Raw genomic sequence first — 27,975 nt, 5'->3', positions numbered from 1 at the left:
CAACACTCACTGTCCATGTTTCATTCTCTCAGACCTCTACTCTACTGTTTACATTTCTAAGATTAATTACGTCTTGTTGGAGGGAAGCAGTGTGGTGTCTTTTGAAGAAAACCGCTCCCTCTGGCTTCTTGAGACCCCAGGACCAAGGCTGTACCCTGCATGGTGTGGACTCTTGGGGCCCCAGTTCACTCACTTCCTAGGGTAAGTGGAAGGTCTAGCTGACTTCTAAGGTCTTCCAGGGCTGAATGAAAGTCCTCTGTGGGCTGGAGCCTACTCTGCCTGGTTCTCTGCTCTCCCAGAGCCAAGAACAGTGCCTGCTGCAAAGCATACTCCTGCATATTTGTCAAGAGAAAGTACTGACTGACAACTTTACTGGCTCCATATTGCTTGGCCCATATGTGTTATTTCACTTAATTTTCAAAGGGGTGGAGTCAGGGTTTGTATGCAGATTTGTACACCTTTGAAGCCCATTTTCTTCCCATCATGCCTTCTGACCTTTAGGGGACAAGGCCCTCATGAAAGGATTTGTCCCAATGATGTCTTTTCAAGATGCCTGTGCAAGGCTGGAGGAGATCCTGAGGCCCTTGTCCTTCTTAAAGCATATAGGCAATTGCTGCTGCCCCTGACCAATCTCAGGGGAATTAAGGTGGTGAGTGGAAGGGGGTGAGAGGGTGTTGAGGAAATCTGATTGCTGTGATTTAAACAGGGTGCCTCAGCAAATGGTGGGGTTTAGGTACAGTTTCAGTCACATGCTTGTAAGCTGGCTGGCTCTTTTGAAAAAAACAAAACAAAACAAAACAAAAAACCCCTGGTTGACAGCAGTTGTTGATTCCTGTAGCATGTATATTTTCATCATGGCTGAACTCAAGCAACCACTGTGAAGTCGCTGGCTGCAGGACTGGAGGAGATGCACATATCAGCTCTCATGGGTCAGAGAGTGACCCCAGCAGTCACTGGAACAGTAACTGGGGCTGTTCCCAGAAAGCCACGGGAAGACTGCAGCTCCCATAGGCTCTGTGGGCAGCTGCGGGAAGCCTCGGCTCTCCCCCTGCCTTTTTGGAAGATTAGAAATGGCTTCTGCCACTCTGATTTATAGTAGCTCTCCCATTAGCTTGATGACCGTGGAGCTGCTGGCGGGAAGGTGGCCTCAAAGCGGCCTTTGGCTCCTCCTTGGAACATACCCGCTGTTGCCTTGCCTCAGGCTGGGACAGACCCCCAAGTGGGGAAGGCAGCCCTGAAAGGCTCTTGTGACCAGTTCTTCAGGAAACAATTCCTGGGGTGTCATCCCAAGAGGGAGAATGCGAGTGTGTCGGTGCCCTCAACTAGTCCTCTGCCTCTCCCTTGGGATTTTCCTCCCCAATTCCAGGAAGTCCTGAACATCATGGACTGTGCCCTCCCTGGATTGGGCCTCACCCTGGGATCAGGCCCAGCTAGAAGGCAGTGGGCATCCCTGAAGAGACAGCGGAATGAGGGCATGGGAAAGCAGTGAGGAAAGGGGGTGTGCCTGCTTCTGGCTGGGGCATGGGATGGGCAGCTCTGTAGGGAAGAGCAGGAGCAGATGTGGAGGAAAGGGGCCTTGTCCTGTGGATGCAGCTCCTTGAGAGCCTCAACATGTTGCATATTGTTAGGTCTTCCTCTAAAGTGCCTACCACCTTGCTGAGCAAAGGATAAGCACTCGAAAATGAGTTGAAGGAGAAATGAGAGCTTTATTATTAGCCCCTAGAACATTTTTCAGTGTTCAGACAAAAAGTAAAATGCAGGGTTAAGGAAGGCCTGAAGAAGGACCTATAAAGGCCCCCAGGGCTCAACCAGGGCACAGCAGAGGCTTCTCTTCAGATCAGTGGTGTGCAGTAGGTAGGCGGGGAAGGCGGCTGTGTTCCAAATGAGATAGACCAACCACTCAGTCCAAAGGGAAGAAGAATTGTGTGAGGCCAGCAGGGTTAGAACTTGCTAGCATAGAGGGTCATGACCCACTTGGGCACCCGGAGAAACCCAGGCAAGTAGGAGGCCAGCCAGCCCAGGCTGGAGACATGGGAGAGGGCGGAGCTCAAAGACAAATAATCCTGGACAGGGCGGCCTGTGGACCACAGGAAAAGGAGAAGGATTAGATCCTTGTTTCCCATTCCTCAGACACCCCCATGTGGCTGCAGAGACCGAGTGGAATGTGAGGAAGGAAGGGAGATGGGGAGGAGTGAGCTAGAAACAGAAGGAAGAGAGGTTCAGGCTGGCTGCTGGGCCAGAGCTCTTACCATCAACATCCTGCAGGCCGTAGCGCCGTGCGAGGTCACAGGACGGCAGCACCTTCCCGCTCAGGCTCAGGATGTTGGGATCTGTGGGCACACAGACAGCTGAGACAGCCTGCGAATGGCCCAGGGTGACAAGGCTTGGGCCCAATGGCACAGGGCATCACCAAGACAGACTTAAGAGCCCATATTTGTTTCTTTCTGTTCCTAGGAAGGTTTCTGGGCCTCTGGCTCCTGGCCACTGTTTCCAGGATCCGTTTTGAGGCTCCCACACCTCAAACTGGGCATCGGACCCTTTGGGTGTCCAGAAGCCATAGAAAAGAAGGGCATATTCTGGGCTCAGGACCCAGAACCAGTGGCTACCACCCTGCAGATCCTCCATGCCCTTCCTTGTTACCAGCTGCCCCCAACCTTTTCACCTGTTGCCAACGCCACCACACACTTGCCACTCATTTCTGTGGTCTCCGCGGATGAGAAACGAAATTTGAACTGAAATACAGGGGCAGAGAGTGAAGGGTTAATTTCCAAGAGCACTGCCCAAGTCCCTTTCCTGCTTTCAGCTTTTGTTTCAGGAGAGGGAGGCCCTTGTCACTGCACCTGCAGGACTCAGCATCTGGGAAGGTATGGGAATCACTCCTTCCCACATCCGTGAGCCCTGTAACCGCGTACTGGTACCCACTGCCTTTCTGCCTTTCCTAAGTGGAAGAATATGGGGATGCCACCTGTATCTGGGCCTTCTAGATTAGTTCAGAGTGGAGGTCAAGACTATGGGCTCTGGAGGTGGATAGTCTTTCCACTTACAGGATATGTGACTTGTAGCACGTTTCTTAACCTCCCTGAGTTTCAGTCTCCCAATCTGTAAAATGGAGCTACCATCTCCCTTACGGAGTGAAGGACAGAATGTGCGTCAGTGCTCAGCCCTGCGCCTGCCCCTCGAGCCCTGGTATCTACTCTTTGTTGCTGTTAATGTCTTGTCTTTGGGGAGGGAAAGACTGGTTCCTTGTATTCCCTGCCACCCTCGCCCTCCCCTTGGCCACCTGCTTAATCAGGGGATCTGAAGCATTCTCCTCCTTCATCATGCGCTCCTTCAGCAGCTCTGTCTGCACCATCCCCGGCCACAGAGACACGTAGCTGACCCCGTGACGCCGCAGCTCCTGAGCACAGTCCGCAGCCATCCTGTCGCACTGCAGAGGGACAGAAAGCCGGGTGGGAGTCAAGGCACCTGGTCGTGTGACCTCCCTCTCCTGCCTTGCCTGCTTCCACCGAGGATGCCCCCAACCCCTGGCCTTCCCAGGAGCCCGGTCTTAGCTATCCACCTTCCCCAGCACACTGGCCGGCCAGCTGAGAGGAGCCCAGGCTAAGGAACTGTCTATATAGGGGCAGAGGAAGAGGGGAGGGCCAATCAGCCTCACCGCCTGGACCACCAAGGACCATTTCTCCTGAGCTCTGGGAACCGTGACTGTCTACCCCAATCCCTGTGCCAGTGGGTCCTCACCGCAGCTTTGCCCACGCCATAGGGAACGCTGAAGAGATACTGCAGCCCCCCAATGGAGGAGATGATCACGATGAGCCCCCGGCCAGCTGGTACCATCAGCCGAGCCCCATACACTGAACACAAGTAATGGCCTCTAGAAGGTGGGGCAGAGAAGAAATGAACCACGTCAGGGCTGTCTCAAGAAGCTTCTTCTGCCCCCTAGTGGCGTCTGAGCCAGGTGGTGGTGGTGCTTTAGTCACTAAGTCGTGTCCGTCTCTTGCGACCCCACGGACTGTAGCTAGCCAGGCTCCTCTGCCCATGGGATTCTCCAGGCGAGAATACTAGAGTGGGTTGCCATTTCCTTCATCAACAGGGCCGCCAACATCGTGAACCAAGGGCCTGAGGCCACATTCTAAGAAACCCACAGGTAAAAGTAACCACCGAAAGAGGAGAAATGGCAATTTTAGAAGACTGTAGCAGAAGAAAAGTGCTCTGCCATGTCAGTGATGACAAAGCTAAAAGAGCTTGGGGGGATAGAATATAATAAACACATAGGATCTACAAGGAAAAACTATGAAGTTCTATTTAACATAAAAGAATACAGGCCGCTCTCTCCCTCTGAGATGGCCCACACTCTATGTGTGGATTGTGTTTCTCTCTGAATAATCCACTTCTTACCTAAATATGTAAAAAAAGAGCAAGTACAGACAGAACCTGTTCAGGAGAACCAACACGTAAAGCTTGAGTTCTGCTTAAATTAATCCGCAGACTCAACTTGAGTTATATCTCAAGACTTCTGGAGAAATTGATCATAATCTAAAGGTCAAGGAGAATAAATGTGTGAAAATAGCCGGGAAAATTCTGAAGAAGGAAGATTAATATCTTGTGGGTGAGGGGGATATGCTGCCATAAAATGTACAATGACATAATACGTAAAAGAATGCAGAGGGCTTCCCTGGTGGTCCACTGGCTAAGATTCTGAGCTTCCAATGTAGAAGTTTCAATCTCTGGTCAGGGAACTAGACCCCACGTAGATCCCACATGCTGCAACAAAGGTCGAAGATCACGCCTGCTACACCTAAGACCTGGCTCAGCCAAATAAGTAGATATTTTTTTTAAAAAGAATTCAGGACTGGCATTATAATACCTAAATACGTCAATGAAACAAAATACTCAATAGGTAATCCAAGTGTAGAGAAGAATCCAGCAGTTAGTAAGGGGACATTTCAAACCCACAGGGAGAGACAGTTGCTGAGAGGACCCTTGGAGACATGACTGAGAGGCCGAACAACGAACATCTGGCCAACACATAATTTGGGCTTCCCCAGGGGCACTGGTGCACAGAACCCGCATGCCGGTGCGGGAGACATGAGAGACGTGGGTTTGATCCCTGGGTCAGGAAGATCCTCTGGAGGAGGGCATGGCAACCCACTCCAATGTTCTTGCCTGGAGAATCCAAGGACAGAGGAGCCTGGCGGGCTACAGCCCACTTCAGAGTTGGACATGAATGAAGTGACTTAGCATGTATGCACAGTCAGTTATTTAGTGGGTGGGATGGGTTCTCTACCTCATTTATTGCTTTAAAATGCAGTCCCAAAATACCTGGGTATAAAAAAATGAGTGCCTAAAAGCAATAAAAGAAAGTATAAATAAATAAATTAAATAAATGAATTTGCTCAGTTGTGTCTGACTCTGCGACCCTGTGGATTGTAGCGTACCAGGCTCCTCCATGGGATTCTCCAGGCAAGAATACTGGAGTGGGCTGCCATTTCCTTCTCCAATATCTCTTTGAGCCCCTTTTTTGGAGGGGGGAGGCAAGAATACTGGAGCGGGTTGCCATTCCCTTCTCCAGGAGATCTTCCCGACCCAGGGATTGAACCCAGGTGTCCCGCATTGTAGGCAGACGCTTTACCATGGGGAAGCTTGTGTCAGTACCACACCAAGATATAAACGACTTATACATTAAGACATGTATATACGTAGATATACAAATACATACATGTATACACATTTAAGTACGTTTGGAGAGCTGAGGAAAGCATGCAGGCAAGTAACAAGTAATAAATTGGGAAAGATATTTGTAAAATACACATTAAAGGGATCTATTCTACAAAGGCATCTTATAAATTGATGTGAAAAGAATAATTTAGTAACACAACTCACGAAAGAATAAAGAACCGATACAAATGTAAAAAACAAAAGCTCAACTTCACAAATAATAGAGAAATGTGAATTTAAAAAACACCTTCAGATATCTTTGGCTTATTAGAATGACCAAACTTGCCTGACCTTGTGGCCCGTTATTGTCTAGTATGATAGAGGACATGGGGAAACAGATATTCTCCTTCATCGATCTGAGATTATAAATTGGTGGGGTCTTGGACAGTTTGATAATGTTTACTAAAATCTCTGAGGTACATATTTTTTAGCCTAATTTTTTCCCACTATTGCAACAGATAAGGGGTTAGATAAATTATGGTATCTCTTCCCAGTGGAATATTTAAATGAATGGTAGAATATATACTAGGCTATTAACAGCAGCTATATCTCAGGCAAAAGAGGAAGGGTTGGTGATTATGGAATAAGATTATACTAATCTACCCAGTATATTTGGGGGCTTCCCTGGTGGCTCAGTGGTAAAGAATCCACCTGCCAATGCAGGAGATGTCAGTTCGATCCCTGGGTCGGGAAGATCCCCTGGAGAAGGAAATGGCAACCCACTCCAGTATTCTTGCCTGGGAAATCCCACGGACAGAGGAGACTAGCAGGCTATAGTCCATGAGGTCACAAAAGAGTCAGACATGACTTAGTGACTAAACAACAACAACAATATCTCGGGCAAAAGAGAGGGGTGGTGACTAGGGGAATATGATTACACTGGTCTACACGGTATATTTAAAAAAAAATACTTGATAACCAGAAAAACAATTCTTTTGCACAGGAAACAGGACACTTCAAATGAAAACAAGTAGAGTGAGTTATGGTATCAAAAAGAAGGCCAGCCTCAGGCAATGCAGAGGAAAGGCACAAGTATGTGTGTGAGAGGTGAGAGGAGGTGTTGGTGCGCTTCCAGCAGGGTCCCAGAGTAACCTTCGCTTTGGAGAATTCATCAGGGCTCTGGCACCAGGGTCTGGGCCTTTGCTTTGCAGGCTCAAAACCCTGACCAGCAAGAGATGAGAGTGTGGAAGGCCCCTCTCTTTAGAGAGCTAAGGACATGGGTCTTGCAAATTTCTAGTTCTTTGGGTTTTCTTGACTCTTGGTTGACCATCTCCCTCTCCTCACAACATTTATTCCACTTTGGAAATGACAAGTGGATTGTAATCCTGCTTCCCTGGGATTGCCACTAGAAGCTGAGGGCATCCTTAGATGCTTTAGATGTAGATTTGCATATAATCTCTGGGTGACTCCCACAGGTGGCTGATCACATCCATGCAGGATAGTTTCTGAGAGGTGCCCTCTTCCCAACAATAAACACAGACCTGAAGGATGTATGTCATGCTGGGTGAGCTGTAAATGCTGTTTCATCTCATTCCTTTTCCAGATGTAGGTGAAACCCCTGCCCTCTCTACTCACACCTGGAACACTCTTGCCTGTAGGCCTGGAGTGAAGAGGGGAAGACTAAGATGGCTGGCACTCAATCTTCCTCACTGACCTTCTTTTGATCTAAAACAAAACAATTCTTTCCTCTAGCCATGTTTGGACATACCGACTATAGGTGGCATGCTTTACCGAAGGAAAGAGGCTTCCTTATGGATCATGCATTTGGACAAGCAGAGAGTGAGACAGGAGAGCCGGCAAGGGCAAGTTCAGATGAAAACTACTGACAGAAACAAGGCAGAAGTTGACGTTCCTGGGTCCAGATTCACCTGGTTGAAACTTCTTCAGAGGTCAGTGGACAAATAGAACAGATGGGAGAAGAAGGAGATGAGGAGATCAGAAGGAAAAGGAGAGGACACTTGTTAATGTTTGGCTGAGTGACTGACGGGAGCCCAGGCTCTTAGGTGGGTGGCCGGGGAAGCACCTACCTGAGTCCAACGTTGTTGATGTCATCCCAAATGGAGGCGGGGCTTTCCCAGAATGACTTATTGGAGTTGTTCAGGATCGACTGGAAGGCACAGGGAGAGAGATGAATAGTATGCTCTGGAGGCAAGAAGGGGCTGGATAATGGAAGGGACAACCAGTGGGGATGAGGACTCAGAGCTCAGAGGGGGAGGTCCGAAGTGTGAAGCTGGGGTCAAAGTTCGAAAAGCACCTGGACCCCAGCATAGGCATTGTTGACCAGCACATCCAGACGTCCTTGCTGTTCTCGATCCACCTGCTCAAACAGGTTTCGCACTTCACTCTCCTGGCTTGAATCACATACCACGGGCACACACCGGCCTCCCCGGGATTGCGCCTGGAGAGGGACAGAAGGGATATGAGCTCCGAGTTGCACAACGTGAGACAGAACTCAGCTCCCGTCAGCCCCAAGGTGGGAGCTAAGGCAGTTCTAGGACTCAGGCAGGAGCTGAGGCAACATGGTGGGCAATACTGCCCTCTGGTGTCTGTTTGAGGAGTTTCAGTGATGCTAGGTCCTGTCGTAGGGCAAGCGGGATAGGGAATCCCGGGTTTAAAATTTGCAGACATTTTCTGAGGTCTACTATGTTCAGGGCACTGTATTACTCTGCATGTGGAGGCCGAGGGACAAATAGGCTTGGAGGTTCCTTGAGAAAGGAGTTCTTTTCCTTCATTCTTAGTCATGTCCATCTCTTGTGCCCTTAGCTCCCACCCTTCACCACTCATCTGGAATCTCAACTCAATCCCAGCCTTCTTACCCTCACTCCACCAACACTGCTGCCTGGTAAATGAAAAAAACAAAGCTCTCAGACGTGAACTATCTCTACTTCCTATTCTGCCTCACCTTCTACAAATGTGTCCCCTCCTCTAACGTCAGAGAAAGAAGAAGAATTTATTCAAGAACAATCTTCATATCTTGAAGATTCATGCTCTGGGCCCCACCCTCTGACCTCCCTGCCTAACTGCTCACTCACCTTTCTAGTACATTCTGGACTCACTTATTGCTTATCATGTTCATATTCATTACTTTCATCTCATCACTTCCTGTATTCACATTACATTGAAATGATCCATTTCTGCCTTAGACTTCAGAGCAAAAGTTATGTCTAACTAAATTTGGTAACTCCACTGTTTCACCCAGTGCCTAGCAAATAAAAGGCACCCCCAAATTTATTTAACTGAAATTCAGTAGAAAAATCAAATGAAAACATACAATTCAATAAAATCTTAACAAGAAAAGAGAAAGAGCACAGGTCCACAACTCTTGAAATGCAATTCCAAAATCCCTAAAGCTCTCAAATAAAGTTGTTTTTTTTTTTTTTTCCATAAAATTCACTTAATGGCAAAATGTGCCCTGATCTGAAGTTACTTATGGGGTTTACTTATCCCACTTAGAATAAATGTTCATGTTTATTGAGGAATATTTTGGTTTCAGGTAAGGGATTAAGAGGAGTAGTTAATGGAAAGAGCTCCCTCAGGTGGTTTCTGCCCCCAGGGACTCCAGAGGAAGCACTCACCTCCTGAGCAGTGGCCTGCAGCGTGTCCAGGTGGCGGCCAGTGATGTAAACTGTAGCGCCTGCTTGGCAGAGCTGCAAAGCGATGCCCCTGCCAATACCCCTGGAGGCACCAGTCACCACGCACACCTGGCCCTTCATGGTAGCTGGCATGACTCAGCAAGCAAACGGGTTAAATCTGTGGAACCAAGGACTTGCTCTGAGGGAAGCCTGCAGACTGCGTTATTCGGAGGGGGGCGATCCTGATAGAGGTAGGAAGGGGAGCCAAGGTTGAGATCCTTTGATGGGGAGAGAAGTTTCTGAGAGGAATAACTAGCGCAGGCCCGGGACAAGGTTAGCTGTCCCTTTTGGGAGACCAAGGAGGGAAGAAGGGGGCTGCGTGGGGCTGTCCAGGCCGGCCACCTACTGGGACTCTGAGTGGGACTGTGGCGGGGCAGTCCCTCTCGGCACGTCTTGCAGAGTCCTGAGCTACGGAGTTCAGGCCCCTTGCCCAGAGGTGCGGCTTCTGCGTGGAGGGTTGGCGCGAGGCCCAGGGGCCCTGAGCCCGATGTGTACGGAGCTCGAACTCCATACCTGCCACCTGTGCTGCCGCTGGAGTCCTCGCGCCGTCTGGCTCACAAAGTTCTCGAAGTTGAGGAGTTTTAATTCTGGTCGCAGGGGCGGGACAAGAAGTCAAGAGGACGACGGTCGAGTGGAAGTTCACATTCCGGTCCGGTTTCCGCAGGAGACTCGGAGGATCGGGTCAAAGAGTTCGACACGCAGGAGCCTGGACAAGGGGCGGAGGCCAGGACCCACCAGCGGGGCGGGGCGATCCAGAGACTCAGCCACGCCTTCACCAGAGAGGCCGTCGCGAGGCTATGACGTATAATGCTGCGCCTTAAGCGCGCCGGCGTGTCTAAACTCTGCCGGGCCCAGGCCCGCACCCTGCTGACTGAGGTTCCCTCAGCGGCTAAGGCAGCTTTTCCGGGCGGAGCGGCCCCGACGCACCCATGGGCTTGGGTCCGCGTTCCCCCCACAAACGGGGGCGCCGGTTCCCAGCTGGCGGAAAACGAGGGCGCGGGGCCAAGGGCTCGGGGCGCCCCCCACCAGGCAGCCAGCGACATCCCTGCCCGCCTCCGGATGGGCGTTCGGAGCCGGCCCCAGATGCGCACCCTCACCTGAGCCCAGAAGCTCTGGGGTATTTCCGCCGGGCTCTGTCCGCGCTGAAAGAGGCCCCAGAGACGGGAGAAGAACGAGGTAGGGAGCAACTTGGGGAGAGGGATCAAGGGAGGAACTGGTTGGGCATAAAATTCAAGACAGTTAAGGACAATTTCGTGGGTCCCCAGGGTGTGAGGACTTAGTTTCATCTCCCCTAAGGCATAACCTTATCCTCCTCTCATTCTCTTTAATGTATTTTTTGGTTTTTTTTTCAGAGCTGATGGTGCACAATGTTTTGAAGGAAGTGGAAGCTCAGGCCCTAGCCTTGGCCACAAACCGGACTGGCAGTGAGATGCTGCAGGAACTGTTGGGGTTCAGCCCCCGGAAGCCGTTGTGTCGAGTATGGGCCGCTCTGCACTCCAATTTGCGCTTTGTGGCCTGTCATCGATGTGGGGTCCACGTTTTGCAAAGCGCTTTGCTGCAGCTGCCTCGATTGCTAGGGAGCCCTGCAGAGGAGGAGGAGGAGGAGGAGGATGGGAAGGATGGTCACGTGGAGACCCTGGAGGAGCTGGTCCTGGGACTAGCTGCTGAGGTCTGTGATGATTTTCTTTTCTATTGTGGAGACACACATGGCAGCTTCGTGGTCAGAACTTTGCTGCAGGTATTGGGAGGGACTCTTCTGGAGTCTGAGAGAGCCAGGCACCGTGGCTCCCAGTCACCTGGTAAGTATTACAAGAAAGGGGTGTGGACCTCCAGGGAAGGAGAGTTTAGGAAGTTCAGAAGGAGAGAGTAAGCAGAAGATTTCTTCATGTCCTTGAAGAATTAGCAGTGAAATTAGGACAAGGATATAGCAGGCCAAAGATTAGTGGGCATGGAGGCCCAGAGGTGAGGATGCCTATGTGTGTTTAGGGGACAGCTGTTAGAAGAATGGGGGTAAGTGGAAGAGGTTATTCACTTGAGCATTGCCTCTCAATTTTTTTTTAACTACAGCTCACAGTAAGAAAACAATTTTCAAGCATCATTCAATATACATGTGTGTGTATATACACATATTGGATTCAAGCCAAAGGTCAGGAAGCAAGACCCTTCTACATACAACCCACTGATATTTTCTTCCCCCCCCTTTTTTTTTTCCTGTGCCGTGTGTGGCTTGCAAGATCTTAATTACCCAACCAGGGATCAAACCCTTTCCCCTTGCAGTGAGAGTGCAGAGCCCTAACCACTGGACCACCAGGGAATTTCCTCCTTTTTCATTTTATTCTGTGTGTTACATTAAAAAGTGCTTGTTGAGACCCACTAGATTGATTCTATAATACACTTACAGGCAGCGGACCTACATTTTGAAAAACATTGGAAAATAGGATAGTGAGTTTAGGTGAGGCCTGATTTTGGAACACCTTGAATTCCTGACTGAGGAGTTTGGACTGTCTCCTATGGACCATGCGTTGAAGTTCCTTAGAAAAATTAAAAGGGAAACGGAGTCTCAGTTCAGTCATGGAGATGAGACGAGACGTTGAGTTGTACCATATGCATTCTGCATCTCCAGGCCACGTCCTTATTCAGCTGTGCGATTCTTCTCCCTTCAGGATGGCAGTCTGTGGTCTCACCACTGTATATGTTCTTGATCTTCCTTCAGAAGCACAAAAGGCCCCATCTCGGGAATGTAAGCCAACTGATTTTGAGGTCCCTGAAACCTTCTTGAATTGCCTTCAGAACCTGAGCTCCTGCTTTCTAAAGGACGTTGCTGGTAAGGAGGGAAATAGAGGAAGATCTCAGACCTTCTTTTTTGGAGAGGATTATCATCAAACAAGGCCCTTATTTCCATTGGTCTTATTTGTCTCTTTTTCAAATCTTGCCTGGTTTGATGTTGTAAAGGCTCTATTTAGACCCTTTGTCTCCATAGTCCCTTGTACCCTGTTGCCTGAGGTTTGAGGTTGTGTAGGTTGTCTGGATTGGGGGAAAGCCACTTTTATTATTTCTACCCTCCCCCACAGTGTTTATCACTGACAAGATATCCAGCTTCTGCCTTCAAGTGGCCTTACAGATCTTACACCGCAAGCTGCCCCAGTTTTGTGCCCACCTCTGCAGTGCTGTGATTGGCTATCTGAGTAGCCGGAATTCCTCAGCAGATGGCAGGTATGGACAGGGCCTCAGGATTGATCAAGGTGGTGGGCCATGTGAAATGAATGACACGATGTGGGTATTTTGTTTGTTTCCATTCTCTGTATGTGTGTGTTTATTTTTTTGTTTTACTTTTTTGTCTAGTTTTATTGAGATATAATTGACATACAGCACTATATAATTTTAAGGTATACAGCATGATTTGACTGGTTTACCTCACAAAACAGTTACCACAATAAGTTTAGTGAACATCCATCATCTCATTTTTATACAAAATTAAAGAAATGAGAAAAAAAAATTTTTTTTCCTAGTGATGGGAATTCTTAGGATTTAATTTCTTAATAACTTTCGTATATAACGTACGGTAGTGTTGTTATATTTATTATGTTATGCATTACATCCTTAGTATATATGTACCTTATAAATGGAATTTTGTAACTTTTGATTGTCTCCAGCCAATTCCCCCCCCCCCCCCCCCCCGACCCCTGTCTCTGGTAACCACAAATCTGATCTCTTTTCCTTGTTCGTTTGTTCTTGAAGTGTAATTGACCTACAACATTATGTTAGTTCCTGTTACACAATGTAGTGATTTGCTATTTCAGTACGCTTCAAAATGATCACCGTGTAAGTCCAGTGATGTGAGTATTTTGAACAAAGTGAAGACTACCTGATCGTCTTCTCCTTGTCCTCAGCCCCCTATTGCTGTTTCTGCGAGATCAGACAAGCTCCAGGCTCCTGGAGCAGGTGCTGCTAGTGTCAGAGCCCCCAAGGCTCCAGAGCCTCTTTGAAGATCACCTCCAAGGACAGCTGCAGGCCTTGGCTGCACATTCTATTGCCAACTTCCCTTTGCAGCGTTTCTTGGATGCTATCACCACCCCTGAGCTGGTGAGTTGAGAACTTGGCCAAGTCTGTTTCTGTTAGTTCTTGTTCACTGGGCTTTGGTTTATTGTGTACATGCCTCTGTATTTCCAACAGCGTGCTGGCCCTTCCCCTTGAGAAGTCACTCCTGGAGGCTTCCCAGAGCTTAGGGTGAAGGTGCCTTCTTCCCAGAAAGGATGTGCTTTAGCTTTTCTCAGGTGCCAATGTCAGTAGGAGATTGGCTTAATCCAAGTTCTCAGCCTGAGCTTCCGTGGCTTGCTTAGTGTCTGGGTGCTTGGCTGCAAATCCATGCGAGCAGCAGAACTGCTTTCGTAGCTTCTCTTTCTCCTTGCTGGTTAGTGCCAAGGCATGCTTTGCCAGGATCCCCTGGGTTGAGAGCTAGGATGGAAGGGCAGGTTTAATTCTAGTCCTCCCTTATCCTTCCCCTCTCCATGTGAGGGCTCACCTCTAAGACAGATCCTTTTGTTCTGGACCTTCCTTATCCATCCAGACCAAAGTCTTGCTATTGCCAATGCTTCCATGTTTTACCTAACCTTTTTAGTTGCTTTTGGCAGGAAGATTTCATCGAATAACTTAGCCCACCATTACCAGAATGTCAAATTATTTATCCCATGTCTCCCCTCAGCTGTCCCCTGTGTTTGAGGAGCTGAGCCCCGCCCTGGAAGCTGTGCTGGCCCAGGGTCACCCAGGGGTAGTCATTGCCCTGGTTGGCGCCTGCCGCAGAGTTGGGACCCACCAAGCCCAGGTCCTGCAGCTGTTGTTGGAGGTCAGTGGGGGTTACCTGCAACCCATTTGTACCCTGAGTTCAAGTTCTATCTGCTAGGATTTAGCTAATCTTCAGTTGTTGTATTTCTGGACCCATGGGATCTGATACCCAGCGAGTTCACAGGTATGGGGGAAATGAAGCCAGAGCCATCTCATGGCCCTGGAATGAAAAGTGTCTCCTCGGACAAAGAAAGAAGTTTTAAGGAAAAAATATTTATTCAGCCCCTATTATATATATGGAGGCTGTGAATACAGCAAGGAAGATAAGATCCTCTCCTCATGCAGCTTATGTTCTTGTGGAGTCAGGCACCTGTCCTGGCTGGAAAGCCGAGGTGTCGGATAAGGTAGTTCTCAGCTTCATCACGTTCTGTCTTCCCTTCTAGGCATTCCACTGTGCAGAGCCCTCTTCCCGGCAAGTGGCCTGTGTGCCCCTCTTTGCCACTTTGATGGCTTATGAGGTGTACTATGGACTGGCGGAGGAGGAGGGGGCAGTGCCCATGGAGCACCAGGTGGGTGAGGTAGGGGAGAGGCCAAGCCTGTGACTAGTTGGGAACCAGACCTCCCAGAGCTGAGGAAGTGCCTCGCCACCGAGGTGAGGCCGCTGGGATCTCTTGGCTTCATCCAAGTGAGGTGGCGGTTTGGTGGCTGCCTCCTAACTGCCCGTCTTTGTCCTCTCAGGTGGAAATGGCCACCGCCAGGGACCTGGGGGAAGTGACAGTTCTTGGGTCTCTCCTGCTGCAGCATCTGCTGCACTTCTCCAGGCCCTGTCTCATACTCCAAAGTCTCAGTGCCTTGACAGGACCGCAGCTTCTGACTCTGGCCCAAAGCCCTGCCGGCTCCCACGTGCTCGATGCCGTCCTCACCAGCCCCTCCGTGACACGCAAGCAGCGCCGCCGGGTGCTAAAGCTCCTAAAGGTTAGATTTTTGGCTCCTGTTTTAATTCCTCTGCTATCCCTCCATTTGGAGAGTGTGTGCTTTCCCCGGGACGGGCCTTCAGTCACAGAGAGGATGCGTAATTCCTAGACTGCTTCAACTTGGCCTCTTAACTTCACCTCCCCACCCTATCCCCACCAACAACACCCTTTTATGGACTGCCCTAGATGGCACTATCTTACTTATCTCAACGCAGGGACATTATGTGGCGCTGGCCTGTAGTCGCCATGGCAGCCGTGTGCTAGATGCTATCTGGAGCGGAGCAGCCTTGGGGGCCCGGAAGGAAATTGCTGCTGAGCTGGGTGAGCGCCTTGTTTTGACCTTTCCAAACGTTCTCTTTCCTTATTCTGAAAAGCTGAATGGCTGGGAGTGGACCTAAATTCAGCAGAGACTTCAGTTCAAAAGGGTGGTTTTGGCTGTGGGTTCTGAGCAGTCTGCTCTCCCCTGCCCCTCCATGTAGTCTGCCCCTCTGTGTAGCCCTCCGCTCCCATTTCCGTTATTTGGACAGTGAGGTGTTAACTCTATCCTGGGGTAGACCCAGGGTTCCAGAAAAATGGAGGGACCTTCTCCCCAAGTAGAGTCTCTTCAAGCCTAGGGGGATGACTGCATGGTGATACTGAACATGAATGGTTCCCTTTGCAGGGGAGCGGAACCAGGAGCTGATAAGAGACCCTTTTGGCCACCATGTGGCTCGAAACGTGGCCCTGACTACCTTCCTGAAGCGTCGAGAGGCTTGGGAACAGGAGCAGGGGGCGGTGGCCAAGCGGAGGCGGGCCTTGAACTCCATACTTGAAGACTGAGGGCTTCGGATCTGGGACTGGATGTTGATGGGGGGGTGGGGAGAGGAAGTATCTATCCTGCCCTGTTCTAGTTTAAATTGGAGTCAAATGTCTTACCGATAAACATTTTTATATTTTTATTGGAAACACTTTTGTTATGTTGCAGGGGGAAGGGTACAGAGAGATCTCAAGGTGAGGTTAGAGAGGCCTCTGTTCAGGGCACCGAGGAGCCTAGGGGAGCAGGGGAGTGGTAATGACTTCTAGATGTAGTGGCAATCAGGATGGGATCCAGATACCTGGGAACAGGCTGTGGCCATTCAGGGTAAGTGGGAGGCTGGAACGATGGTCAGGAAGGGATAGTGTTCTTCAGGAACAGGTGTAGGCTGGGAATGGAAGAATCATGCCGACAGGCCTGTTGTTACCACATCAGAGGACAGTGGGGAGATCAGGTGAGTTAGCCAGCCTGCCCTGTGCAGGCCCCCAAGCTCGATGCTGTCACAGTCCTTTACAGTCTGTTTCTTGGAATGAGGCTGGGGCAGAAGCTCAGACCCCCTTCTCAGTAGGGTTTAAGGCGACCCTGCCGTTGCCACCGCTCAGTCCCTTCTACTGCACGACGAAGGGTGGAGGAAATCCCAAGCAGCATATGGCCCAGGCCTTGCAGCAGTGAGGAGGCCCATCGGAGGAGCTCCCTGCAGGGTGGAGATAAGAGGAAGTCAGAGGTGGGGGGAGCCTGGGAGGCGGCCACAGGCTGGAGGCCGGGGGTTTTCTGCAAGGGAGAGCTAACAGGGTTGGGGGGCGGGGGGGCATGAAAAGGAATTGTTGGAGCTGCAACTGTAGGGGTGGAAAAGTGTGACATGTGGCCTCTGACCTGAGTATTTTCTTTGGGCCGAGTCCTTGAATGTCACAGCTCATGGAGTAGAGCCCGTAAAATGTGGCTTTGATATTCAGGCTGCCGAAGAGATCTCGAGGGCTCTGCTTGTATACGTCGAAGGTGATGCGGGCGATGTCCTTGCTGTGCTTGGGCTTCTCCTGGCCCAGGCCATACGACAGCACCCCACTCTGCAGGGCACCCCCCCTCATCAGTGTACTGAAGCTTCACCACTAAACCCTATCAGCCCTGGGACAGACACTGACCCCCCGCCCCTTGCCTGGATTGTTTGTCCTCTATGAGGAGTCTGACAACTCCTCACCTCTCTCATTGCCTCTGCCCTCAAGATCAGGGCTAGGCAAGACAAGAGGCTTGGGAGAGACAGAAGGGATCAGTGGTCTACTGCAGCCCCAGTATGGGCCTCTCACCCTGCGGGGGCTCCAGCGCTGTCCCAGCTCCAGCACCATCAGGCACGTGTCATCCTCCAACAGCTGGAAGAAGTCCTCGCTCTCCACGGTGGTCCCGTCTTCCTCCAGCACCAGTGTGAGTGCTCCACTCAGCGCCAGGGCCTCCAGAGCCTGCCCAGTGGCAAGAAGCAGGAGGGGAGGGGCAGAGCTTATCCTGTGCCCTGTCTCTGCCCAGCACCCAGCACCCAGCGGTGGGCCCTGGGTGCTGGGTGCTGACCCCAGCTCTCCGCGGCTCTCTGGCGTCCCTGCAGAAGGCTCCAGCTCACAGTGTTGTTTGGTTGTTGGGAAACCCTCATTAGGGCCCATTGTTTTCCCATTTGTCCTGTTTTGCTCCTGCCAGGCACTGTCACCTCTCCCAGCTTCCAAGCCACACCTGCCGGTTTGGAACTGAAAAACTAGCCAAGTTCTCTGGGGTTAAGGTATTATGCTGACAAGGCCTGCCATGATGGGGTCTCATCTCCAGCACCCCAGCTCACTCTCCCCAACCCTCACAGTTCTCCAGAGCTGTTTGCAGTAATGGTGACTTTTCACCTTTTTGAGTCTTCACAAGGGTCAAGTATCTGTTGTAGCACTTTCATACCTTATCTGCTATACCTTTCCACAGCCCAAGGAGGCAGCTGTATCGTTTCCTTTTTACAAATGAAGAAACTGAAGTTTTGATGGGCTGAATACCTACCCAAGATTTGACAGTAGGAAGCGGCAGAATCAGGATTTGAATTTGATCTGTCAGACACTGCCGTTCCATACATTGGAGTTCTGAAATGTATTGCTCCAACCCTATACACTCCTCCCCCACCCCCAAAGAGAAGCTTGCTCCTTAGAAAAAAAAATAAATCGCCTCAAATGCAGTAGAAGCCATCGGGCTGACCTCCCTGCTTTCAGCCCTCAGAGGGAGGGGCAGCCATGTAATAACCACAGCTCTTTCTGCTCATCATTCCAAACTCTCTCTCTTGACTAGCCCCTTGGCTGCCCCTACTCTTGGCACCCAGGGACTTGACTCACTCGCCTTGTCTAGCAGTTCCTGACGGGTAGCGGCTGTCAGGCCTTTCCGGGTGGTCCGCTTGTGATCACAGACTCGGAAAGGTCGCTGGGGTGGTGGAGCCGAGGTCCAGACCTTTCGGCCCAAATCGGCGCTCATGTTGGATACTGACCTGGTAGGTGGGAAGGAGGGTCAAGAAGGGGTGAGAGGCCTGCTGAGTGCACTGGGGGTGATGGGCATGGGTGGGGTAGCTGCAGCGTTAGGAGAGTTGGGAGAGAGGCTCTAGGTTTGCAGATTAGAGTAGCCCAGGGAGAGGAAAAGACTACCGAGCAGGGATGGAGGACGTGGGGGGCTGGCGGGGGAATGGGGAGAATGGGGGACTGGGTGTGGGGCAGAGTCTAGACAAGCCCACTGTGAAAAGTGGTGGCAGGGAGGGGGAGGGGCACAAAGGAAGCTAGAGGCTGAATGGAGTGTTGTGGCTCTGCCCATATACCCAGAGCTGGAGAGTGGAGTGGGGGGTTAGGAGTCACCTGAGCAGGCCGCTGGGGTCCAGGTTAGAGAGGTACTCCATGGTGGAGGGAGGGACCCGGAGAGGAGCCTCTCCCTGGATACCTAGGCTGGGTGCTTCTCTGCTGGGCTGGAGCTGAAGTGGTGGTGTTTTCTGTTACAGAGCTGGGATCTCAGCCCCAGTGAGTAGGGGGATGAGTCAAGCCTGGACTCTGGCCCCCTCTGCCTGGCCAGTACACAGGGCAAAGTCCAAGTTGGGGGTGGGGGTGTGGCGTGGTGGTGGAAGGACTGTGTCCCCAGATGCCAGGCAAAAGCCATGGAGGTTTTGTGAGAGTGTCTCTGGTGGCAGTGTGTGATGTGAGAGTAAACAGGAACTATGTAACTGGAATGTAATCTCTGGTGTTTTTCTTTATATGGAGGGAATTTCTAGCTGCCAATCTGTGCAAAGCTGCGTTATGTGCTTTGCTTTGTATGTGCTGCCACCTACTGAAAAAAACATTTACTGCAGTTTTAGGAAAAGGGAGGCTGTGCTGAGGATCTGCAGGGCTTGGAGAAAACAGGTTAGGAGGCAGTATGCACCCACGGGGTGTAACCCATGGATCTAGGATCATCAGGATCTTGTCTGGGACCTTGGCCTTCCTGCTTCCCTGCTCTTCCTTCTGTGGTCCAGGGGAGGGGCTGGCTTAACATTTCTCTGACTTCCGTCTCTAGAACTGCCTGCTTCAGTCACAGTGGATTAGTCACTCACTTTTCCCTCCCACTGGCCAATAAATAGCATGAAGGAGTCATGGATGGGGGCTTCCCAGGTGGCGCTAATGGTAAAGAACCCGCCTACCAATGCAGGAGACAGATGTGGGTCCAGTCCCTGGGTCAGGAAGATCCCCTGGAGGAGGTCCCTATGGACAGAGGAGCCTGGTGGACTAGTCCATGGGGTCGAAAAGAGTCACACATGACTGAGCGACAGGACGCACAGTCATGGTTGGGGGCAGAGAAAATGCCTCCTTTAATGGACTTTAGGTATCCCGTGTCCCATCTCTCACTTCAGCTGTGGTTGTGATAACAGTTGTGTGGAAGCTCAGACTCTCACTGTCAGTGAACACATCACACAAACACTGTCCAGGAGCCTTGTCTGAAGCTGTACAGGACAGGCTGCAAGTGTGCGTCAGGGCATTATAGCCTCTAGGACAACCCTCAAACAATGGGGAAGGTGAGCTGGACATAAACATCTGCCTTCCGTCTTTCGGGAAGGTATTCCGTGTGCTCAGAGGTTCCTGGAGCCCACTGAAGGAACACAATAACACACTCTTACTGGCTCCCCTCTTCCCCTTCCCTTGCTCTCACTCTGGCTTCCCGAGCTGACCGCCTAGAGACAGGATTACCTGAATCCACACCCTCGACTCAGGCTCTGCTGGGAGGGAAACCAAACTAATACTGGTGTCCTGGCTCCCAAGGAGCCTCTTTCTGGCTGTTAACAGGCAGAAGCCTTTTTCCTTCTTCCCTCACTGTTATCAATCTGCCAAATTTCATTCCTAAGTTTTGCCTGACCTCACCACCCAGAGACGGCTTCCTTCCAGTGTGTCTCTCACCGCAGCCTCTCCTTTTTCCTCACCTCATATCCCGGTGCAGCCCAGCAGTGTGGCCTCTTCATGGGTGTGTGTCACAACTCTGCACGCAGCCTATAAGCCCGTCACACCTCCGTGCATCTCCCACTCCCCCCAGGCACTTAGCCCCATGCTTTACACTGAAAGTTGTCACTGATAGCCCTCTGAGAGCCGTGAGGCTGGAGTGACGAGTAGGGCCCAAGGCAGGAGGTGAGAGGGGGTAGGTAGGAAGCTGAGGAAGAGGGGCTTAAGTGTCAGGAGTCCGAAAACAGGCAAAGATACAGCAGCTATGGGAATGAGGAGTTGGGTTGCCTTCTCTGCTGAGAGCTGGCAAGGGACGCCTGACAGTGTAAGAGCTGCAGGGTGGGAGGGCTGAGAACCGGGGGTGTGTGTGTGTTGCAGGGGGGAAATGAGTGCAGAGGCAGGACCCAGGGCCAGGATCCGGCAGGGTCCCTACTCACCCACACACCCAGGGAACCTCATCTGCACCCCCTCAGCCTATCCTGTTTCTTGGGGAGGCGGGCTCTCACATGCCTGGACGAGTTAGTGATGGGAAGCAGCAGGGTGAGGGAGGGCTCCTGGAAAGGCCCAAGAGGAGCCCCACCTTGTCCCTCCCTGTTTCTGCCTCACCCTCTGCCAACCTGACAGGCACAGGACAGACTTAGACAACTTGCCCACTGCCGCTTTGCCTTTGGGCTTCCCCAGGCCCCTGGAGAGCCCCCAACCCTGGTCCCGCCCAGCTGGGTAAGTAGATCTGCCCACTAGACCTTACTCCCCTCCACTCACTTTTGCCCTGCGGTATATACATATAGGGAATGGGGCTGGACCAAGAAGGAGAGGCTAGGTGAGAAGGGTGGAGGTGGAGGCAGGGACAGCCTGGAAGTCAGGACTGGGGAGGTGGCCTGACAGCAGGGGATATGGGTTCCAAGAAGTAGTGTTTGAGCTGGGGCTGGGGTCCTGCGGGGGAAGAGACAGAGACCCCCAGACAGAACAGAGGCAGGCTGCAGAGGAGTAGGGGATGCTCAGTCCCTTCTCACTGGCCATCAGGCGGAACGTGGGCTTCTGCCCCACCTGAATGCGCCCCACAACTCTTTCCAGCCTCCCGGAAGGACAGAGGAATGTCGGTCTGCTACCGTCCTCCGGGAAACGAGACGCTGCTGAGCTGGAAGACCTCGCGGGCCACGGGTACGGCCTTCCTGCTGCTGGCGGCGCTGCTGGGGCTGCCGGGCAATGGCTTTGTGGTGTGGAGCCTGGCCGGCTGGCGGTCCGCGCGAGGGCGCCCCCTGGCGGCCACGCTCGTGCTGCACCTGGCGCTGGCCGACGGCGCGGTGCTGCTGCTCACGCCGCTCTTCGTGGCCTTCCTGACCCGGCAGGCCTGGCCCCTGGGCCAGGCGGGCTGCAAGGCCGTGTACTACGTGTGCGCGCTCAGCATGTACGCCAGCGTGCTGCTCACCGGGCTGCTCAGCCTGCAGCGCTGCCTCGCCGTCACGCGCCCCTTCCTGGCGCCCCGGCTACGCAGCCCGGCCCTGGCCCGCCGCCTGCTGCTGGCCGTCTGGCTGGCCGCCCTGGTGCTCGCCACCCCGGCGGCCGTCTACCGTCACCTCGGGGCGGACCGTGTGTGCCAGCTGTGCCACCCGTCGGCCGCCCACGCCGCCGCCCACCTGAGCCTGGAGACCCTGACCGCCTTCGTGCTGCCCTTCGGGCTGGTGCTCGGTTGCTACGGCGTGACGCTGGCGCGGCTGCGGGGCGTCCGCTGGGGCGCCGGGCGGCGCGTGACGCGGGTGGGCCGGCTGGTGGGCGCCATCGTGCTGGCCTTCGGCCTGCTCTGGGCCCCCTACCATGCCGTCAACGTGCTGCAGGCGCTCGCCGCGCTGGCTCCGCCCGAAGGGGCCTTCGCCAGGCTTGGCGGGGCGGGCCAGGCGGCGCGAGCCGGAACCACGGCTCTGGCCTTCTTCAGCTCCAGCGTCAACCCGGTGCTCTACCTCTTCACCGCCGGGGATCTCCTGCCCCGGGCGGGTCCCCGCTTCCTCCTGCGGCTCTTTGAGGGCTCCGGAGAAGCCCGAGGGGGCGGCCGCTCTAGGGACGGGACCTTGGAGCTCCGAGCTACCCCTCGGCTCAAAGTGGTGGGGCGGGGCGGCGGCAATGGAGACCCTGGGGGCGGAGCACAGAAGGATAGTCAGGGTTGGGACCCTTGACGTCAAACCCTACCACCAGGCCTGCTCTTCCCTGTTCCCTTCCAGCGGCCCCTTGGAACTCAGGGAACCATCTGGATGGTTTGGGGATCCTTCTCCCGCCAGCGCTGAGATCTCTCTGGGCAGAATTATTATACATCTGGGGCAGGTCCAGGCTCCTCCCAGGACTGGGAGTGGTGATGGCCCGTGTTAAAGAATATCATGTACCTGCAGGCTGGCTTGTGCCAGTGTGCCAGAGCTGCTAACTTGTTGCCAATAGCTGTTGTGAAAGACACTGTGAAACTGTGTGAAATACATTACAGAATGGCTTAAGAGTGCTCCCTCCAGTGGTTCATCCTACTTGAGTGAAACTACACCGTGTTCACCTAGCTCACTGCTGGGTCAGGCCAAGGCTGGGCCATGCAAGCCCTCGGTGGCATCTTAACCTGTCCTCCCCAGCCCAGGTGGCCTGGTTCCCCCAAGCCAACCCATAGAATCGCTCTGGAAATAAAAGGAGAAAGAGGAAGGAAAGGTGTGAGTGATTGGCAGAGGGATGGTGATAAGATCTATTCTCCAGGTCTGTTAGAGCTAAGTGGGTGTGAAACTGGCCCTGGGAAGGGAAAGTCAGTCTGTAGGGTTTGAAAGGAAAGTTATCTTGTCTGTCTTGTGGTTGGAACAGTGAGGGAGGGACCTTGAAGTCGGAGACTTACCTTCTCTGAATGTAACTCTCCCTGAAAAGGTAACCGGACTCAAAAAAGGAGCTCAGGAGCAGACACTCATTCACCCAGGAGGCTTCTGGGGGTTGGAGTTGAGGGGTATGAGGAACAGTGCGGATATCTGGAAGACAAAAAGAATTTTTCAGGGAGATGCCACTTCTCCTTTCTCTCTTTTTCCTCTCTGCCAAGTCTTGGCTTCTCCCAAGACTGCTAGCTGTTCCTCACCTCCCCCAGTACTTCTCGGTTCCCATCTTTTGGAATCTCTCTAGGTCTCAAAACTGTTCTGGATCCTGACAATTTTGAGTTTGGGAATGTAGGATGGGGTACTTTTTAGGGGATGTCCATGTGCACGCACTTGTGGTCACTAGGGTAACCAGCTCATCTCCATTTGCTTAGGGCTTTCTCAGTTTTAGCACTGCAAGTCTCTTGTCCCAGCCCCCTGAGTCTCTAACAAACTTAAATGCTTGATTACTTGAGTGGTCCCACCGACCATCACCCTAGGTTCTGCTTTTGTGACTGTTCACACCACCCAGGCAGAAGTCAAGTCAGAGGAAATCCAGTCCTCAGGGTCAGGCCAGGGCCACCAAAACTGGGGTTGGACAGAGCTCTGGACTTGGGGGTGGGGCAGAAAGTATGGTTAGAGCATCTAGTCTGGGGCAAAGGGAGAAAGATCATAGCGATGGAGGTGGGGAGCAGTGTGGAAGAGGAGGCAAAGACAACGTAGTTCCTGCAGAAGGGGCCTCTGGGTGACCCCAGAGCTCTGAGCCAGAAGCTTCTATCCCCAAACACTGACTTCATGGCTTTCTTCCTGTCCTCACGCACCAGAGCAGAGGCTTCCTAACTTCTGTTACACATTCCCCATCCCACAGGCCGTCTGTGGTCAGAAAGCTCTTCCTCAACTCTGCCTCCAGTTCCTGCTGCGGTTTCAGCCCATTTCTTTTCATCATATCCTCTAGCTGATAGCTGCTGGGTCAACTCTGCTCTGGCTCGTCTCTTTTTTTATTTCTTAAAAAAATTTAATTTACTTATTTTGTGCTGTGCTGGGTCTTCGTAGCTGTGCACGGGCTTTCTCAAGTCGTGGTGAGTGGGGGCTACTCTCTAGTTGCGGTGTGTGAGTTTCTCACTGCGGGGGCTTCTCTCGTTGTGGCTCAAAGGCTCTAGAGCTCGGGTTCAGGAATCGTGGCACACAGGCTTAGTTGCCCCTTGGCATGTGGAATCTTCCTGGAGCAGGGATTGAATCCATGTCCTCTGGCAGGCAGATTCTTAACCACAGGGAAGTCCTGCTCTGGCTTTTATCAAAGCAGGAAAGCTAGGGCCACTACAAAGGTTAAGCGACCTCAATGACCACCATTCCACTCTTACCCATTACCACCATTATGCATATTTTCCAAGAAGTGGAGTTGGAAGGGAAGCAAGGCAGCTAGTGATTGGGTTGAAGATTAGACTTCTTGGTTCCTAGCTTCTGCAGGAGAGTCAAGAAGAGGAGCGTGCCCTCTTTCCAGGGAGGGGGAAGAGTGGTCCTTTCGGGGGATGTTTCGCTTTCCACATTCCTGGTTTTCCCCCTCTCTCACACCTGCTTCTTGTGCTCATCTCTGCTTTCCCTCTGTGTTTAAGGTGGGACAGAAGTCAGCTGTGGGAAGGTAGGAAAGAGATGGTACTGACTTACTTGCCCAGCGCCCACATCTTAAGTCAATTCATGTGGCAGCATAGCCACACTGGCAAGTGCAAGGCAAGTGGTTCAGGAAGGGGAAGAAATTGTCACTCTCTGCAATGGCACCCCACCCCAGTACTCTTGCCTGGAAAATCCCATGGACGGTGGAGCCTGGTAGGCTGCAGGCCATGCGGTCGCTAAGAGTCGGACACGACTGAGCGACTTCACTTTCACTTTTCACTTTCATGCACTGGAGAAGGAAATGGCAACCCACTCCAGTGTTCTTGCCTGGAGAATCCCAGGGACAGGGGAGCCTAGTGGGTTGCCGTCTATGGGGTCGCACAGAGTCGGACACGACTGAAGCGACTTAGCAATAGCAGTAGCAGTGATACTAGAGAGACCATTTGGCTTCTACGAAAGAAAAGGGAGATGGACCTAGAATGGAACTAGTTCTTTTAAATAAGGGGAGGGATGGAGGGTGCTAGAAGGGGGTCCTCTCCACCAAATCCCAGTCACGGCTTGAAACCAAGCCAAAGGCAGAGTGCTGTCCTCTTTAAGTCATGACGTCACCTGACCTGAACCCAGAACTGAGCCACAGCCCCAGCCCACATTTCCTATTAATCTGAAAATCTACATCGTTCACAGAAGATATAAAGATACTCAACATTCTGACCTCTCAGTCTGAGTCCATTTCCCCTCTCTGGCTTCCTTCCCTCCTCCTGCATGACACAATTCATCATTCTGTTCGATTCTTCAGTCTAGACCTGCATCTGAGGCCACACTTCAGCCTACCCACCCCTCCCTCCTCTTTCCTCTCTCACTACCCCTTTGGGGCGCTTCTCTTCTGGCCCCACCCCTGAGGAGTCCTCCTCCCCACTGGACTCTGGAACACAAAGACTATTCCACCCCACCTAGTGAAGGGAGCGGGTAGGAGTTTCCGCCCCACCCTCAGGAAGATGCATCTTCCCTCCCCTGCTCTGTGGTACTTCCTCTCTAGCTGACTTAACTGATAGCACCCAGACCCCAGGCCAGGCCCCTGGCACCGGCACAGATCTCGGGATAGGCTACACCATTCTGCCCTCACCCTGGGATTGGCACCAGCTTCCAACCAGTGCCCAGCAAAGCCTTAAGTAAGTACCCTGGGAGTAGGGGAGGTGGGGGGAGGGAGCACAGCTGTAAGGTCCAAAGGACTTCCAAAGAAGGCTGACCAGTGGTAAAGGAACTTCAGAGGACTTGGTCTTGTCTCCTGTCCACGAAATCTTCCCCGTCCCTGTTATTCTTGTTGGACCCTGGGCACCTCTGGGGTGAGTAGGTAGGTGATTGGAAGAGGGCAGTGGCACTTGAGTGGGCTGAGGGTCTGGCAGGGGTGGAGTGGTGGTCGGGGAAAGGAGCTAGCCTTTTGAGAGGTGCAGCATTGTTAAGGAAAGCCTCCACTTTGGTTCTGGGTTTTAGGGTCTCCTGAGGGATGGAGGCTGTCGGGTCTAGAAATACTGCTTCCGCTGTTGCTGTATATCTTGCAATTGGGTCTATGGGTAGGAAGGGGCTCTGTGGCCCAGTTCGGAAATTAATCTTTCTACTCAGCCAGATCCCCTTAAGACAGGTCAGTGGGTGGTGATGAGGGTAGTATTCCCTGGTGAGCAGCATCTGATGGTGCTGACGTTTGGAGACGGATGCGAGTGCCCAGACTAGGTGTGTCTGGAGTGTCAGGAGACCCTTCCTTCATGCGCGTGTCGCCCTCACTCTCCAGGTCCTTGCTATAGCCATGAACACCACATCCCCTGCAGCGGCCTCCTCATCAGGAGTCAGTTTCATCTCTCTGCTGGTCATCATCGTACTGTCAGTGGCACTGGCTGTAGGGCTTCCTGGCAACAGCTTTGTGGTGTGGAGCATCCTGGCAAAGCTGCAGAAGCGCTCTGTCACTGCCCTGATGGTGCTGCACTTGGCTCTGGCCGACTTGGCCGTGTTGCTCACTGCCCCCTTTTTCCTCCACTCTGTGGCCCAAGGCACCTGGACTTTTGGATTGTCCGGCTGCCGCCTGTTCCACTATGTCTGTGGAGTCAGCATGTATGCCAGCGTCCTACTTATCATGACCATGAGTCTGGACCGCTCCCTGGCAGTGGCCCTCCCCTTTGTGTCCCAGAAGCTGCGCACCAAGGCAGTCGCCTGGCGGGTGCTGGCCGGCATCTGGGTGGTGTCTGTTCTGCTGGCCACTCCCGTCGTCTTGTACCGCACGGTGCACTTGGAATCGAACAATAGGAGCCTGACCTGCTTCCCGAAGTACCCCAGCGAAAGACATCGGGCCTTCCATCTGTTCTTCGAGGTGATCACCGGCTTCCTTCTGCCCTTCCTGGTCGTGGTGGCCAGCTACTGCGACATTGGGCGCAGGTTGCGGGCCCGGCGCTTCCGCCGCAGCCGCCGCACCGGCCGCCTGGTGGCGCTCATCATCCTGGCCTTCGCCGCCTTTTGGCTGCCCTACCACATGGTGAACCTGGTCGAGGGGTTCCGCGCGGCAGTGGGCAAGGCCCTGGGTTCCGGACCGGTGGGTAAGCGGCTGCTCCTGGCCCGCCACGTGCTCATTACGCTGGCCTTCCTGAGCAGCAGCGTGAACCCCCTGCTGTACGCGTGCGCCGGGGGCGGCCTGTTGCGCTCAGCCGGTGTGGGCTTCATCGCCAAGCTGTTGGAGGGCACCGGCTCCGAGGCGTCCAGCAGCCGTCGCGGGGGCACCCTGGCCCAGACGGTAAGGGGCATCCCCGCGTCTCCCGAGCCTGACCCTGCCGAGAGCCTCACTGCCTCCACCAACCCTCTCGAGTGAAGCAAACTCAACTAGGCCTGCTGCGTGGCCGCAGTGCAAGGACGGTAGCTTTCCTCCAGGGGGAATGCCCTCCCCGCTGGCCTGACCCAATTTTTGACCAGCCCTCTCCTTCCCCCAGGAAGAGAACGCTGGTGGGAGAATGGAGCGGAAGGCGGGGAGGGGCACAACTCAGGGCTGAATGGGAACCGGGTCCCCACAGGCAGCTTTACAATTAAAACTGAAGTCTGAAACTGGGTCAACCCGGGTGTGTGTGATGTGTTCATGATGGCGGACTGGGGTGCTCCTGGTTGCTCCTCAATAGC

General features: G+C 52.8%; 5 protein-coding genes across 9 annotated transcripts; 3 read left to right on the top strand and 2 right to left on the bottom strand.

Annotated features, from left to right (window-relative positions):
* Positions 1-1,686: 1,686 nt before the first annotated feature.
* DHRS1 (dehydrogenase/reductase 1) lies at positions 1,687-10,096 on the bottom strand. The gene is made up of 9 exons (XM_004010299.6): positions 9,861-10,096; positions 9,291-9,465; positions 7,970-8,113; positions 7,743-7,822; positions 3,739-3,871; positions 3,281-3,427; positions 2,663-2,732; positions 2,250-2,330; positions 1,687-2,077 (listed from the first exon to the last, which is right to left on the bottom strand). Exons 2-9 carry the CDS (start codon positions 9,438-9,440, stop codon positions 1,941-1,943), a joined length of 942 nt encoding a protein of 313 aa, XP_004010348.1. The 5' UTR covers positions 9,441-9,465; positions 9,861-10,096; the 3' UTR covers positions 1,687-1,940.
* Positions 10,097-10,178: 82 nt separating this feature from the next.
* Positions 10,179-16,048, top strand: NOP9 (NOP9 nucleolar protein). The gene is made up of 10 exons (XM_004010895.6): positions 10,179-10,523; positions 10,700-11,146; positions 12,061-12,171; positions 12,419-12,560; positions 13,238-13,430; positions 14,050-14,190; positions 14,573-14,698; positions 14,868-15,104; positions 15,319-15,424; positions 15,765-16,048. The coding sequence occupies exons 1-10, from the start codon at positions 10,277-10,279 to the stop codon at positions 15,920-15,922; spliced, it is 1,908 nt and encodes a 635-aa protein (XP_004010944.3). The 5' UTR covers positions 10,179-10,276; the 3' UTR covers positions 15,923-16,048.
* CIDEB (cell death inducing DFFA like effector b) lies at positions 16,024-18,868 on the bottom strand. Its single transcript, XM_004010298.5, has 5 exons — positions 18,746-18,868; positions 18,243-18,387; positions 17,198-17,347; positions 16,770-16,960; positions 16,024-16,590 (listed from the first exon to the last, which is right to left on the bottom strand). The coding sequence occupies exons 1-5, from the start codon at positions 18,784-18,786 to the stop codon at positions 16,458-16,460; spliced, it is 660 nt and encodes a 219-aa protein (XP_004010347.1). The 5' UTR covers positions 18,787-18,868; the 3' UTR covers positions 16,024-16,457.
* On the top strand, positions 18,237-22,827 carry LTB4R2 (leukotriene B4 receptor 2). 2 transcript variants are annotated; one of them, XM_015096858.4, is made up of 3 exons: positions 18,237-18,390; positions 20,972-21,067; positions 21,422-22,827. In XM_015096858.4, exon 3 carries the CDS (start codon positions 21,442-21,444, stop codon positions 22,516-22,518), a length of 1,077 nt encoding a protein of 358 aa, XP_014952344.2. In that variant the 5' UTR covers positions 18,237-18,390; positions 20,972-21,067; positions 21,422-21,441; the 3' UTR covers positions 22,519-22,827. The 2 variants fall into 2 exon arrangements, with proteins under 2 accessions (XP_014952344.2, XP_027827386.1); XM_027971585.3 differs by lacking the exon at positions 20,972-21,067.
* LTB4R (leukotriene B4 receptor) lies at positions 18,237-27,912 on the top strand. Of its 4 annotated transcripts, XM_042252934.2 has the most exons (4): positions 18,237-18,390; positions 20,972-21,067; positions 21,422-21,508; positions 26,609-27,912. In XM_042252934.2, exon 4 carries the CDS (start codon positions 26,624-26,626, stop codon positions 27,671-27,673), a length of 1,050 nt encoding a protein of 349 aa, XP_042108868.1. In that variant the 5' UTR covers positions 18,237-18,390; positions 20,972-21,067; positions 21,422-21,508; positions 26,609-26,623; the 3' UTR covers positions 27,674-27,912. The 4 variants fall into 4 exon arrangements, with proteins under 4 accessions (XP_042108868.1, XP_042108865.1, XP_042108867.1 ...); XM_042252931.2 differs by lacking the exons at positions 20,972-21,067; positions 21,422-21,508; XM_042252933.2 differs by lacking the exons at positions 18,237-18,390; positions 20,972-21,067; positions 21,422-21,508 and adding an exon at positions 24,147-24,290.
* Positions 27,913-27,975: the final 63 nt, after the last annotated feature.

This window comes from Ovis aries, chromosome 7 (assembly GCF_016772045.2).
Source record: "Ovis aries strain OAR_USU_Benz2616 breed Rambouillet chromosome 7, ARS-UI_Ramb_v3.0, whole genome shotgun sequence".
Taxonomy (NCBI): domain Eukaryota; kingdom Metazoa; phylum Chordata; class Mammalia; order Artiodactyla; family Bovidae; genus Ovis; species Ovis aries.
Note: the sequence above shows the minus strand (reverse complement) of the source record. Positions and strands in the feature narration are given on the sequence as shown.

Bases quoted from the DNA above. Each gene is read 5' to 3' on its own strand.
- CIDEB (XM_004010298.5), bottom strand. From the start codon at position 18,786: ATGGAGTACCTCTCTAACCTGGACCCCAGCGGCCTGCTCAG. The intron at 17,348-18,242 runs GCGAGTGAGTCA...GCCACTGGGCAG, and splicing joins GTCAGGAACTGCTAGACAAG to GCTCTGGAGGCCCTGGCGCT. The intron at 16,591-16,769 runs GTCAGAGGCCAC...TCCACCCTGCAG, and splicing joins GGCCCAAAGAAAATACTCAG to GGAGCTCCTCCGATGGGCCT.
- LTB4R2 (XM_027971585.3), top strand. From the start codon at position 21,442: ATGTCGGTCTGCTACCGTCCTCCGGGAAACGAGACGCTGCTGAGCTGG.
- NOP9 (XM_004010895.6), top strand. From the start codon at position 10,277: ATGGGCTTGGGTCCGCGTTCCCCCCACAAACGGGGGCGCCGGTTCCCA. The intron at 12,561-13,237 runs GTATGGACAGGG...CCTTGTCCTCAG, and splicing joins AATTCCTCAGCAGATGGCAG to CCCCCTATTGCTGTTTCTGC. The intron at 14,699-14,867 runs GTGGGTGAGGTA...TTGTCCTCTCAG, and splicing joins CAGTGCCCATGGAGCACCAG to GTGGAAATGGCCACCGCCAG.
- DHRS1 (XM_004010299.6), bottom strand. From the start codon at position 9,440: ATGCCAGCTACCATGAAGGGCCAGGTGTGCGTGGTGACTGGTGCCTCC. The intron at 8,114-9,290 runs GTGAGTGCTTCC...GTCCCTCTCCAG, and splicing joins TGCAGGCCACTGCTCAGGAG to GCGCAATCCCGGGGAGGCCG. The intron at 3,872-7,742 runs GTAGGTGCTTCC...CCCACCTTCTAG, and splicing joins ATCAACAACGTTGGACTCAG to AGGCCATTACTTGTGTTCAG.